Raw genomic sequence first — 15,618 nt, 5'->3', positions numbered from 1 at the left:
TATTTTATTATTGTACTTTCTTGCCTTAAATCAAAATTAAAGTTGATCTTTACTGTGCTACTTAAAATAGAATACTGGGTGCACGGATGGTTCAGTGGTAGAATGCTCGCCTTACATGTGGGAGACCTGAATTTGATTCCCAGACCATGCACTCCCCCCGAAAAAAGAACAGAAAGCAGGCTTCCTGTCTTGGGATAGCATATTATATAAAGGAGAGCAAATTATTTTGTATGAAAAGTAAGATAATGAAAAAGAGAAAGTGATTGCATTAGTTTATAAGCTGACGGATTGCTATATACCAGGCTTTTAAAATAGGAATTTAATAACTTACAAGTTTACAGTTCTAAGGGAGTGAAAGTGTCCAAATTAAGGCACCAAAAAGAGGTTACCTTCACTCAGGAAAGGCTGACTGGTTTGGAACACCTATTTCAGCCGGAAGTGACATGACTGGCATATACTGGAACCTTTCTCCTGGGCTGTGTTGCTTCCAGCTTCTGTTTCTGTGGAGGTTTCTCACTTTGCTTCTGTGGGGATGGTTTTAATCTGTTGACTTTCCTTGGTTCTCTCCAGATTCTGGCTTGCTTAACATCTCATGATAACAGCTGCTGGGCTCCAAGCATCCCCAAACATCCGTGTCTCTGTTCTCTGAAGCAGCTGTTCTCCAATCATCTTCATCGACTATCTCTGGGCTCTGAGGCATGTGTCCTTTCTGATTCTAAAATATTTCCTCTTTAAAAGGATTCCAGTAAATTAATCAAGATCCCCCTGGAATCAGTGGAGTCACATCTCCATCTAATCAAAGCTCATAACCACTATTGTGTGTGTCACATCTCCATGAAGAGAATCTAATCAAAAGCTTCTGCCCTACATTATTGAATTAGGATTAAAAGAAATAGCTGTTCCATATGATTGATTCAGGATTAAAGCGTGGCTTTTCTGCAGTATATAATACTTTCAAACCAGTGCAATGATTATTAATATTGCTGAATTTTGTAGCCTTATATTAAAAGAAATGCAAAGAAGGTGGTCCAATAGTAATTAACTGTAAAAATGAAAACAACTTCTGTAATTTGTGCCAAGAAAGAATTGGCTATATTGAGAATGAGATTGCTTAATAAGGTTCTCTTCTATTTGTCATAGACTAGCTTAAATATAAACTGATGTATTCATTGGATCCCATTGAGATGACCCTGAGCCTGATTCGGGGGAACCTTTGTATGCATTCTTCATATACTCATCTCCTTTTTCTTTCTGTCCTTTTTTGTTTGTTTGTTTGTTTTTTTGAGGGTGTTTGTGTGTGTGTGTGGTATTTTCACTTCATTTGCTATTTTAACCTGACATTTAAAAAATAATTACTGTGTCACTATAGCTGGCAGTGGCAGTTCATTTAGGAAAAATATGCTGTATCTTAATCAACAGTGATTACATGTTTTTTTCTGTCTATAAATGTGCTTGTTGTATAACGAGAATACATTAGTCTCAGCCCTATGTATGAAATGAAAGGCAGCAAGAAGCAGCACCATTGTTATTACTCCAGGCGTGTCTAATGAATCGTGTTTCCATGTTCTCTCGGTCACATTGTAGAGTGCCCTCAGCCAGGGCTAAGCCTCCTGTAAAATGCTCTTTAAGATTATTGTAGCAAGAACAGAAATGTTGGATGAATGGAGGTGGGGAGAGAATACCAAGGAGACAGCTGCATTTCAGTTACAGCTGCAAGGATTACTCACTGTAATAGCAGTGACAGACAACTGCTTGAGCTTTAGTATAAAGGCAGTTTGGGGACTTGCCCCATCAGAAGTTTAGTAGCAAGCTGGTGTGTCTGTTTCAAATCAGGTTATGTCTGAAGAGTAGAAAGAAGTATTTTTAATTTTTATTGCTCAATCACATAGTGTTGAAATCAATAATTGAGTCATCTTGATTAAAATCTTTATCCTATAGGAAGTTTAAAATTTTTTTATTTTATAGCATTGATGTTTTAAATGTAAATGTTCTACCTAAATCACATATCTGCCTTTTATTTTCAAAATTTAATTCTATTTGTGGTTTCTATCCTAAGAATGTTTTTCTTTCTTAGGATAAATTTTTGAGCCTGTAGTCTTTTTTGAGCATGTTGTCTTTTTATTTTTAGTGTGTAGCTGTTTAATAAATCACAGTAGCTTCATTAAAAAATCTATTTTAAAGATTACATATGCATCTGAAAGTAGTGTGTGTTCACTGAAGAGAATCAAGGGAAACTGCGAAAAGGTAAAGAAGAAAATAATTATTCCAGCAACCAAAATAAATGTTAATTTTTGCATTGTCTTCTATTCATTTATCCGGATTTTATAACACAGTTGAGTGTATTAATAATAATTTTAAAGGATAGAAAGTAATAATTATTTAAAAGCCTTCTAAAGGAATAGTAAATGGGAGTGAGTTTGGTACTAAGAAGTCAGTAGCAGCCGTTGTGCAAGATTTCTTTTTTGTTGTGCAGCTATTAGAGTAACATTGCAGCCCAACTGTTTCCTGTAGTAGTTGTCTTTTGAAGGTCTTGTGCAATTTATCTAGAAATTTATTTTAATGGTCTCCTTCACTTTAAAGTTTATTGGCTTTACATGGAATCCCGTGATCCATTGAAATGCTAACGTTGGTCATATCTGAACTGTGCAAAAACTGTCATTAAAATTCTGGTTATCCAGCAACTGGCAGAGAACCCCTGCTGTTAAAAATTCCTTTGGAAGACATACTGTTGAAATTTTGACTTGCAACTGTGTTTCTCTGTCTGCTGAATGCTATCAGTATTCATAATCAGTTAAAGTTGCAAATAGGTAAAACCGAATAGAGCATTTTAATACATATCTGCTGTACCTGATTCTTACTTGATCAATGAATTGGCTTTGAGAAAGTTAAAATCAATATTCAACATAGTTTTGTAAGTGATACCAAATATTCTACACTCATGGCAGTTCTAGGAAATCAGTATACTAAATGGGTTGAATTTGATATAAGTAGTAAGCTCATTTAGTTATTAATTACTTCAAATATTTGTTTTACAAGTTAGTCAATGGCAGCAGAAGTGTGATCAATCAATGGTGTTATATGTAATTGGATTTTTAGGGGTATAATGCAGTATTACAAAATTAGTATAGCATTATGCTACTTTGTTACTCAAAATTTCATAAATCAGTTCTCAAGAAAGCAGGTATTTCAAAGTGCTGTGTGTTTAAAGTATCATTTAATTGGATGCAGTTCATAAAATGAAATTAATAAGTGCCTTCTTACTATAATTCTGCTTAGTCCAGTCCTTAGGAGGTAGGTTTAATAATTTAAAAGTGTTTTTTTTCAAACAACACTCTGTTTTATGTATTGCAGATAGAGATTGAAAACAAAGACAGTGGGCAAATTATAAGCTATAGATTCACGACTGTACCATTTTGAGCAGTTTGTTACTGACATCTAGCTAGGAAAGAAGTAATCTTCTTGTTTTGTGTGCTTTGCTTTAATCTATTTGTATTTCTGGAGTTTGGAGCAAAATTTGATTTTAGTAATTTTAATGGCTGAATAAGGAGTGTCATCCCTTAAAGTGCACCTCCCCCCTTCAGTTTTTGCACGGTCGATGTGGTTACTGAACTCAATGTTCTGGATAATAGGTTTCATTAGTTTTGATGCCTGAGGTAAAAAAGCAGTAGGTGGGAGAAAGAAGTGTTTTTGATGTCTAGATGTTCATTTCAGCTGTTGCTGCAATATGATACATTAAAAGGAAATATGTATCATAGCTCAGAGGAAATATATATTCTTTGGAAGTAATTCTACTTTTAAACTGTGTAACACAGGGTGACCTGAATTCTAAAAGCATGAGCTTGAATTTCTTCAAGGTTGTACAATCTTTATGCTCCTCCCTTTTCTGTTGCATTTTTCTCTCCCTCCAGTTTTTCCCCTTCAAGTAAAGATGTCAGTTTCATTCATTGAATTGGAAAGGATATCTTTCCAAGATCTCTGCTGGGAAACACATTGAAGTACATCCTGCTTTGATATTTTGCCATATTGACTTTTTTCTGAACCCTTTATATCGTTTTTCTTTCAAAGAAGCTTATTAATTCTGTGAGGAGATATGGTTTGCAAAGTTGAAAGAAGTTACAATTTGTGGGGATTAAAAAATTTATTTAGACATTAAGCAGTAATTTGCTATTTAAATTTTCCTTTCTGAAACCCTGTTTCTTCCCAAAAAAATTATATAGCACTTACAGTTTAAATATTTGATTGTATGAGAGTTACTGTATTAAAAAGGTTAAACAGATTCTGATTAAAGCTTTTACAGTTTGAGATAACTTTAGTGCCAAATGTTTTTGTTGTTGTTTCTGGTAAGCCAGCAGCTGTGGTAGTTCTTAGTTTTGTTTTTCATTCTTAATCTAGCTATAATAGACAAAATCAAAGCAGAGGAATGTTTTAATTTAGGAATTCTTTGTTTTGATCAACTTGCCACTTAAAAAAAAATGTCTTTGGTGCTTGCTTTTCTAATACCAGCTACATTTTAGAAGAATTCTTCAATTATATAAAAGTAGATTTATGAGTATAATATATAGATAGTATTCTTCCTACTTTATCTTCTTAAGGAGTTAATAAAGAAGAAATCAAAAGAATAAGAAAGGCTTTTTTGAGATAAAGACAGTGTATCTCTATCTCTGTTTTGAGGTAGGTATTGTAGATTTCTTAAAGATAAGGCCCCCGTACCTGTAAGCCTTCTTATAGACTTCTTCACAGTTACTTTTCTTCTCAGTCTACCTTGAAAAGGAGAATTAAATAATAAATGCATCTCAACTCATTTCTGGAAACTTAAATTAGACAAGCTACTCTCTGGCTGCCTCTCCTACTCCCCGTACCTGTAAAAAAGAAGACTATTCCCAGAAGAGTGCCATATCAAGAAAATGAAATATTGGTTTAAATTTTACTGTGTATATAGATAATGGTTAGATAAATTAATTAAAAAAACCGAAAACATAGAAATGGGTGATTTTACCATGGAGTTGTACAAAAAGATTGTAAATAATTTCAATTTTTCTTTCTTAAAAGATTACTTGTAACTTTTAAAATTACATTTACCTTAAGTGCAAATTTTTAGCACAAAGAGAAATTTACTTTAAGCATTGAAATTGTCTTTCTAGCTAATACTAAGAATAAAAAAAGGGTGGGATTTTACGTAATACTAACCTTGTGAAGAGGTGTATAATAGCAGATGGAGCATGTATTTTATTGACTGCTTTCAGAACTGTAGTCTTATGTAAGACTTATGAAATTTAAATGTACCTATGAAGCTGAAATAATTTACCCTTTTTAAAATGCAATTTTATTGAGATATAGCCACACACCATACAAACCATCTGAAGTATACACTCACTGGCTCACAGTTTCATCATACAGTTGGGCGTACATCCCCATAGTCAATTTAGAACATTTTCATTACCCCAGAAAGGAAATAAAAACAAAACAAAACAAAGAAAATCATTCCATACCTCTTTTCCTCCCTTATTATTAACCCATAGTGTTGGTGTGGTATATTTGTTATTGTTGCTGAAAGAATATTAAAACATTACTGTTAACTATAGTCCATAGTTTACAATAGCTACATTTCCCCCCATATACTCTTCTATTATTACCTCCGTGTGATAGAGTTGTACATTTGTTCTAGTTCGTGAAAGAATTTTTAAAATATTTGTATAATCACAAACATTATCGATTACAAGATCACTGTTATATGTTACCATGCTTTAACCTCCACTTTCCTTCTGGAAACGTATGTGACTCTAAATATCCCCTTTCTACCACATTCACACACTACTAGGTACTGTTAATTGTTCTCACAATAATGTGCTACTGTCACCTCTGTCCATTTAAGTTCAGTCCAGTTAAATATTCTGCTTGTATTAGGCAACCACTGCCCATTCTTTAGCCTCATTCTGTATACTGGTAACCTATATTCTATATTTTATGTCTGTGAGTTTATGTATTATAATTAATTCATACCAGTGAGATCATACAATATCACAATACCCTTTTATAATAACTTTTAATGACATATATTTGAGATTTTGCCTGTTAACTTAGAGGATAATCTGCTGTTGTTTTTAAAGCTTTAATATGCTTTCCTTAAACATGAGGGAGTTAATGTAGTATGATTTCTGTTTTTCTTTGTTATTCCTTTTTTCTGCTTCCTATTAAATTGTTGCCTTAACTCTGTATTTATTCATAAATTATTATGTATATAAAGGAAGATATGAGAATTGTTTAAAAAATAATATTAATCAGGTAGTTCTTTCAAAATGGTTTTCAGTATTTAAAAAATGTATTTCCCTTAAAGACTTTTATTGTCATATTTGCATTGTTTATAATATCAAATGTGAAGTACTTCAAATAAGTTATATTGGGCTGTTATGGAGGACTACTTTGGTCTGCATTCTCTTGTTGCTGAAATTGTATTTTGCTTCTAATTATTTATGAATTAAGGTTAACTAATAAATACCATTAACGCTGGATAAAAAATTTATTGTTCTGGGCAGGCCACAGTGGCTGACTGGCAGAGTTCTCACCTGCCATGCCGGAGACCTGGGTTCGATTCCCAGTACCTGCCCATGTTTTAAAAAAAAAAACATATATATATTCTGTGTACATAATTTTTGAGTAGAAGCTCTTTTAATTACACCCTGTTATTTTTTAGTGAAAAGATCAACATAAGCATAGTTATGATTTACAATAAGGCTTAATTTCAGAAGTCTTGTCCAATAGTAAAATGAGTTTATGTACATTAGAACAGTAAGAGAAATTGTATTTTACTCTTTTAAAAGAATAATTTGCACACAGTAAAATTTACTGTTTATAATCTGCAGTTCTGTGAGTTTTGACTAGGGTATATAGTCCTGTAACCACCACCACAATCAAGATTTTAAACAGTTTCATAACCCCCCAGATTCCCCCTACGTTCCTTTTGGTATCAACCTGTTCTACTACCCCCATCCCTGGGTAATCATTGATCAGTATATAGTACCTTAAGATTATCTTTGTAGGAATGTTGTATGAATGGAATCATATGTTATGTAGCCTATAAATATGGCTTTTTTCACTTAGTATAATGAGATTCATTCATGTTTTTCCATGTGTTAGTAATTCCTTTTAATTTCTGTATAGTATCCCATTGTATGGTCTGTTCCACTTCCTGGTTGAGAGACATTTAAGTGGTTTCCAATTTTTTGGCAGTTACAAATTAAGCTACCACAGACTTTCACTGTCACTTTTTTGAGTGAACATTGGTTATTTGGAATATTGAAATAATTTCTGACTTAAATTGCAATGCATTTCTGACACAGTCCCCTCAAGAATCATCTCACTTCAGGTACCGGTTGCAAGTTACTTCCGACCAACTTGCTGCAAATTTGGTGGTTCCCATCACCGTCTCAGGTTCTATAATTCACTAGAATGACTCACTGTACTTATAATAAACAGCGTTATTATAGCAAAAAGGATAAAAATAAGATGGAGAAGTATAGGGGAAGATTTGGGAGAGTCTCAACAACTAAGCTTCCTTGTTCTTTTCCCATGGAATCATGACTTTTTGTCCTCCTGAGACATGAGTATGTATTGCCAATCAGGGAAGCTCACCTGAGCTTCAGTGTTCAGGATTTTTATTATATAGGCATGATTGATCAAATCAGTGCTCATGTGATTGCACTCAATCTTCTGTTCCCCTCCTTTCCCCAAAGGTTCAAAACCCCAACCCTCTCTTCATCTGGTAGGTCTTTCTGGTGTGGCCAGCTCCTACCCTAAAGCTTACATGTAGCTTACCCCAACCTGAGTCATCTTGGTGAAACTGTCAGGTGTGGTTCTAGGGGGAGGGGCAGCATAAATAATAAAGATACTCCTATCACTTGGGAAATTCCAAGGAGTAGAGGTCATCCTCTAGGAGCAGGAAGAAAAGCCAAACCTCTGTTTGGAGGCCAAATTCCTTACTTTGCACTTAAAAGGGATATTGCTGAGATATGTGCCAAGTATGTGATTAACTTTATGAGAAATTACCAGTCATCTTTCCTGTAGTGGCTTTATCATTTTTACATTCCCACTAGCAGTATATGGGAGTTTCTGTTTCCTCATCAGCACTTGGTATTGTCAGTTTTTCTTTTAAGCTGTTCCAATGGGTGAGATCTCGTTATGATTTTAATTTACATTTTTTTAAGAACTAATGATGATGCCCTGAACATCTTTCTGTGTGCTTATTTCCCCTCCTTATATCTTCCTTGGTGAAGTGTCCAAGTCTTTTGCCCACTTTTAAACCTGAGTTTTTTTTTTATTCGTATTGCGTTCTGAGAGTCTTTTTTTTTTTCTTAACATATTCAAAATGCAATTCCTTGTCAGATATGTGTTTTGTAATTGTTTAACCCATCTGTGGTCTGTCTTTTCCATATCTTGCCTTATCTTTTCCATATCTTTTGGAAAGCAGATGTTCTTCATTTTGATGAAGTCTTATTTATCAGTTTTTCTTCATGGATCATACTTTTGGTATTATATCTATAAATCTTTGCCTAACCTAAGTCCATAAATATTTTCTTCTGAATTTTCTTCTAGAATTTTGATAGCCTTAGGTTTTGTATTTAGTTCTATCATCCATTTTCAGTTAATTTTTCTATATGGTGTGAGCTGTGGTTTGAGGTTCACTTTTTCATATAGACATATTTAACTGTTCTAGAAGAGTATCCTACTGAATATTCTTGGCGCCTTTGTTGAAAATCATTTGACCATATGTTTGTGAGTCTATTTCTGGACTCTGCATTCTGTTCTATTGACCTATTTGTCTGTTCTTTTTCTTAGTACCATGATGTCTGCTCTGTTATAGCCTTGTAGTCAATCTGGAAGTTAGGTGGTGTAAGTCCTCCAACATTATTTTCCTTTTTCAGTAGTGTTTTGGCTGTCCTAGTTCCTTTGCCTTTTTCTAAAAGTATTTGGATTGCCTTATTTCTGTTATAAATCCTAAGGGAAGTTTGATTGGAATTGAGTTGAATCTATAGGTTAGTTTGGGAAGAATTGACATCTTAACACTATCTTTCCATGATCAGTGTATACCTGTGGAAAGCAGTATGGCTGTTCCTCCAAAAGTCTAGAATGACCAAATGGCCCGCTTGTAGGTGTGGTATTTACTCAAAGATATTGATTGAAAACAGGGACAGATACTTCTACACCAGTATTCATATCAGTATTATTCACAGTAGCCAAAAGATAGCCATCATCAGATGAATGGATGAATAAAACATGGTGTATCCATACCATGGAATATGACCTTACTGTAAGAAGGAGTGTAGTTCTGAGACATTCTGCATCATGGATGAACCTAAAACAGTTATGTTGAATGAATGAAGCATGGCACATAAGGACAAATACTGTATGATTTCATGTGTATGAAATGTCTAGAAATAGCAAATTTGTAGAAACCAAAAGTAGATTAGAGGGGGATCTGAGGATTAGGGTAAGGTAGGTATGGAGAGTTGTTGCTTTATGGATATGGGGTTTATAAATTTTGAAATTTGTTAATCCAAAAGGGGATCATGGCATAATGCTGAATATAAAGAGCTAATTACAGTATAAGGCAGTTGGTGAACCTTGTTTATTAGATTCTGATGTGATGCATATGAGTATGTAGGACTGGATTTGCTTCAATGTATATATAAAAAAACAGAAAGGAAAAAGGGAACAAGATGGTTCAAACAGATGACAAGATATTGATAATTTGGTTTATGAACTTATTGGGTTGTTAGTCTTTTTATTTTCAAGTATATTTGAACATGTTACTTAGGAAAAAGGATTTTAATGTGCAGAATATGTATTACCAACTTGGAAGAAAATTTTGGAAATAAAAGTAGGATACTCACTGAGCAAATGCTGTGTATCACCAACACTCTTTTTGATGGTACAAGGGATGGCCTTATATAGAAAAACACCGACACTAGTGACTTAGTTTGAAGAATATTTTAAAAGAGTTGGACTTTGTTGACAAAGTTTTAGGAATTTTTGATGAATTTGTTTTGCTTTTATTATCCATTTTATTTATGCGCTATAGTGATGTATGGAAAACATGTTTCAATAAGTTTAAAGGTGCTTTTTAAATAATAGCAAAGTAAAAATCTCAAAGTATAAGAGTAGTGTTATAGTGTAATTGACAGCTTTTCCACCTGGTGATTTATAAAATAATGGTGCATATTAAAATTGATGATGTCTTAGAGTCATTGGAGCACATTAGGAAAAAAAAGCAAGTTGATATAGGGTATCCCCACCCTTTTTTTTCCCTAAATGTTGCTTTTTTCTACGCGGAAGAAAAGCTCTACTCAGGAGGTAAATAAGTGAGAACAGAGATTCATGGCAACTTCAGAGGAATGTAAAAAATATTTGGATGTTTTGTCTTAAACAGAACATATCTTGAATATGGTAGGAATATTTATTCGCTGTAATTTATTTTCATTTCTCTAACTGTAAATGATATAAAACCTTTCTGATTGAGATTATCTTGGGAAAGATTGGTAAATCAGGGTTAGCCACATAAGGCAGGAAGATAAAATATTATCTGCCATACACAGAAGAGAAATGTTTATTTAGTTTTATCATTAAAGTATAGCTAGAAAAGCTGTGAATGTAAATATAATTTTTCGAATTCTCTCTCATTGGAGAATAAAGAGGTGCATTTTAGAATGCCTAGTAATGTAGTAAAAGCTTTAAAAAATGCTTTTGGATTTAACATGTGTTTTAATTCTCTGTTAAAATTTTCTCTGATGAGTGCTTTTGTCAAGATAACAAGAAATAGGGAGAGGAAAATTTCTTCTGCAAATGTCACTTTTATTCTTCTGATTTTTTGTTATTTCAAATTGAACCAATACAATTTTAAAAAGAAACTATCCTCTCTAGGGTATTTTGTTTATATATTTATGAAAAGGAAGTGTGTTGGATATTGTTAGTTTGTTGGATGGATGTTCTTGATGTTAGAATTACTTGTGGCTCAATGTTACAACATATTTCAAAGGCAAATATGATATTTCCCAAAATGTCAAGCACTTAACGAAATTGTGAGTTCAGGAAATACATTTGACATCATATTGGAGTTTAATTTCCTGACATTCTCCCTAAAATCATATCCAGATATGGCTCTCAAAACATTTAAAGAAATTTGTATAAAAAGCACTTTTGGATTTTTTCCTTTTGCTTTCCATCTGAAAATACATGATAACCTTGGTATTGATCTGTGATATTCTATTAACTTTTAATAGAACTTAATAAAATTAGTCTTTGTGGCACTCTTAGGTAAGAAAACTAATTTGATAATTAGTTTGAATGAGAAAGTCCTTGAATGACTTTGAAGGAGCAGGTTGGAAAAACTTTCACGAATGAGGATGCAATAGGCCTTATGTTTCAAAGACTTTAAAAATTACATCATTTTCTTTTTTACATAATAAATATGTTACGACTTTGGACAAGTATTTAATTTTTCTCTATTTCAGTGTGAGATTAAGTTATTTAAATTAAATCATTTACTTTGCTTTAGAAAAATGTTTTAAAAGTTTCATTTTTATTTGAGTGTCCTGATTACTGATTCATCTTGTTTTGCTTTCAGTTGTGGAAGAAGGATTCTGGGAAAATGGCCTTTCCTATGAATGTAGAACACTGCTCTTCAAAGCAATCCACAATCTGTTAGAAAGGTAAGAGAAAGAACTGCATGATACCCAAGTAGGTTGCTAAATAAGAAGAAAGTTTCCTGTAATTCTCAAAATCTTTTCACATTCAATGATTTATTGTTACTGTAAGTATAAAATTGCATAAAAACTCTTGTTTCTTTTTATAATGATATAATTTCAAACTTAGAGAAAAGTTTCAGGAATAATACAAAGAATTCCCTTATACCCCTTTACTCATATTCATCAGTCCTTTTTTTTTTTTTTTTTTTTTTTTTGCCCAACTGGCACATGCGCTCTCTTTGCATATGCTCATATATAATTACTTGCATGTGTGTAAATGTGTACATGTTTTTAATAATTTATTCTCTAAACCATTTGATCACTTGCAGATTCAAGAATTGATACTTTTTTACTTTGCGGTATTTTGTTATACATTTCCTAAGAATAAAAATATTCTCTTATATAACCACAATACAATTGTGAAAATTTAGAAATTTAACATTAATAAAATGCCACTAATAAAATTGAACTTATCCATAGTTTAATTCAGATCTTGTCATTTGTACCAGTTATGTTCTTTATAGCTCAATTGCCCCATCTCAGCGACAACTCCTTTCCCATTCCCTGTATCTAATCTATGATCATACATTGTGTTAAGTTTTCATGTTTCTTTAAGTCTAGTCTTTCTTGGTCATGACCTTTTTTGACTAGTTCAGGCCATATAGTTTATATAATATTCTTCAGTCTTAGTTTCCATATGATTGGATTCCAGTTTTGCTTATTAGTAGGAATACCATAGAAGTGCTGCTTGGAAGTGTATCATAGCAAGGGGCACATGGTGCAGTTGTCCTGTTATTAATGATGTCAGCATTGACCCTTGGCTGAATTTGTTACTTAAATTCTTCCAGATTTGTCCAGGAAAACCCCTTGAAGATTGCTCCTGCATACTTTCCCCAGTTTTCTCTGATTGTTTGAATACTTCTCTACTTTCTGATGCAGCAATATATTCTAGCCTCTGAATCATTTATTAATGGGGAGAAATAGATGAGAAAGAATGAGTTAATTAAAAACATTTTACACTGCCTTTCCTGTGTCTGCATATAGTACATTCAGAGAAGTTTTCCAATCACAAGAATTTTCTTATCTAAGCTGTTAGTAAGGTAATATCACTATAGTAACATTGCTTTGGATTCCTGAGCTATAGTCGGTAAATTGTCATTGAAGTTACTCAGAAAGGTCTTCCCATTAAATTTCTCTATTTCTCATGCTGAACTTTAGTTCCTACTTGTAGAAGGCCATTTTTTATTAGATAGTCTATGAAATATATTTGTAAAAATAGCAATTTTCTTGAAGAGCTAAGAACTGTTAAATTATTCTAAATATTTGTTTTGTCTCCTACCCATAAAAACACCAAACAAGCAAACCGGAAGTACACTTAAACTCCCTTTGGGAAAATGTGGAAAATTTATTTTTTCTGTAACCATATGACAGAATATATTTATACAGTAGTTAATATATCTTCAACTACAATTTTTAAAATGTATATGGAATGAGGTAAATATTTGTCAAAATTGTTGTTTACTGTGTTCCTTTTTTTTAATATTATGATTTAGTCTTTTCAGAAAAATATCCATGAATTTGTGGTTGAATTGCATTCTTTTCAGTCTTTTGTATTTTTTATGGTGTTTTGTTTCTTATCTTTATTTGATCCATAAAGTTAGAAGGGTCGGGCCACGGTGGCTCAGCAGGCAAGAATGCTCTTCTGCCATGCCAGAGGACCCAGGTTTGATTCTCGGTGCCTGCCCATGTAAAAAAAAAATAATAATAATAATAAAAAATAGCAGGTCGGCAAATTAGAAGAGCAGAATAAAACTGGGAGGGAAGAGAAATACAGATAATTCATTTATTTTGGGTTCAGTAATTGAGGATTTGTGTTAAAAACTTAACTCTATGTTATGTTGAACCATTAATATATCAGAAAATTAATTGTATAAATAAAACTACAGAAAGGCTATTGAAGTGACATATGCAGTAAAGCTTGGAATAGTCCTAAAGAACTTTGGTTTAGATCTTGGTTTGATTCTAGGGTCTCTCATATGGGCAGTTAACCTAACCTTACTAAGCCTTCGTTACTGCCTATAAACTAAGAATAGGATGTTGTGCACCTTGAGTTTTTATTAGAAAATGTATCTAATGTGTATCATATAACACCTGACAGTCGCATTGTTAATATTCAATATTATTAATTCCTTTCCCTTATAAATTTAATATTCTGCATGCTTATATTTGTATTCTTTTAAATTTCATTATAGTTGTCCAAGAAAGATCTTTTTGAGATCTCCTATAAGAGGTGATTTTGAAGCAAATAATTTTAATTATTAATAAAATTATTAATCTCAACTCCTTTCCTACAGTTAGTATGGATATGTCGAGAGTAATAATTATTTTGAATAAATATTAATACATATTTTTAATAGTTTAATGCCCTCTTTTCATCAAGTTTCAAGTAACTATGTTCTGTGAATGAAAATTACCGTGCTCATGAGAGGGGAAGAATTTTAAATAGTTTTCTACCTCCCTTTTACTCTTTGTTGACAGATACTGGATTACCAATAGCTTAGACCATGTGCTGTAATTTACTTGTAATTTACAACTTAATTTAGTGCAATACAATTTACTATCTTATTCTCATGCCTTTCCATTTATATTCAAATAAGATCAACTTGCTTTTCCAGTGTGGATGATTTGAGTTTATGTTGCAAAAGCCAAGATTTACATTTCATAAAATGTTGTAGTGGCCTCTTTTATCAGTCTGGTTAAGTTCAGTTGTGCTACAGTAACAAAAGACCTGAAAGATCTTACTGGTTTACAACAGTAGAGGTTTATTTCTTACTCATGTTGCCTGCCTATTGTGAATTGTTCACTGCAACACTGCTCTATATCCTTCTCCTTCCAGGATCCATGTTGACAAGACAACTCCTATCTGAGATTTCCTGGCTCCTAGTAGAGGGCAAAGAGCAATAGCAAAACCCATAATAACTCATAAAATATCTACTCAGGAGGGGTGTATGCCATTTCTGTTCACATTTCATTGGCCAAGCCATTTACTGCCAAGTTTGAAATTAAATGGTTGAGAAAATACTGTCCTGTGGTGGGAGGCACATCACTCACATCCAAATACCTCTTGATTGAGGTCTTTCCCCCTCCTGACAATTTATCCTTTCAAGAGCTGCTGGTTATACTACTAAAACACAGGTATGCACTTGAAAAACAAATATAGTTGTATTTATACATTAAAAAAAAAAAAAGAACCATAATGGCTTTTTAGGAGTATTTTCTTCATTTGCAATTTCTTAGATTTCAGTATCCAAGAAAGCTCGTTCTTCTTTAGCATTTCTTAAGTTTTACCCATGCAACCATGCTTATTTTTTCTTCACTGCTGAAGAAGCAAGAGTGCTTCCTGTTTTTCTAATGATTGATTATCCCATTTTGGCAAAATGCTCAGAATGATAAAATACCCTTAATTTGATTTTTACTTACATGGAATCTTTGCTAAATTTGACTTGACAAAGGCTAAGGAATATTTTCCATGTCTTAAGAATATAATAAAGTTTGCCAGGAATAGAAATTGTTCAACACAGTTATAGGAGGCATGTGTATTGGATTTAAAATAAGTTGTTTTAGGAATGTTAGTAATAAACACACCTTTCATTTATTAGAACAAGCCGTACTGGACCTAATACTTGAAGTATGCTGTTAGTTCCAATTATTATAACTTAAGTCAGTCTTGTCAGTTTGATGAGATTTTGTATTCTGCATTTATAATTAACTTTCCAAAGGATATAGTTTGTATTTTAAGTTTAAGCTGTATTACATTCCTCATTATGGAAAAGTGCTTTGTAAATATATCATGGAAAGCAAAACCATCCAATCCTTTATC

The 15,618-nt window shown here is 32.8% G+C and overlaps 1 protein-coding gene across 1 annotated transcript in view; it reads left to right on the top strand.

The window, feature by feature from the left end:
• Positions 1 to 15,618, top strand: part of MED13L (mediator complex subunit 13L) — a 359,884-nt gene that overhangs the window by 180,469 nt on the left and 163,797 nt on the right. The window contains exon 3 of the mRNA XM_077159929.1: positions 11,618 to 11,702. Coding sequence (XP_077016044.1) covers positions 11,618 to 11,702 — 85 coding nt within the window. The remainder of the gene's footprint in view (positions 1 to 11,617; positions 11,703 to 15,618) is intronic.

Source organism: Tamandua tetradactyla, chromosome 5 (genome assembly GCF_023851605.1).
Source record: "Tamandua tetradactyla isolate mTamTet1 chromosome 5, mTamTet1.pri, whole genome shotgun sequence".
Lineage (NCBI taxonomy): Eukaryota > Metazoa > Chordata > Mammalia > Pilosa > Myrmecophagidae > Tamandua > Tamandua tetradactyla.
Note: the sequence above shows the minus strand (reverse complement) of the source record. Positions and strands in the feature narration are given on the sequence as shown.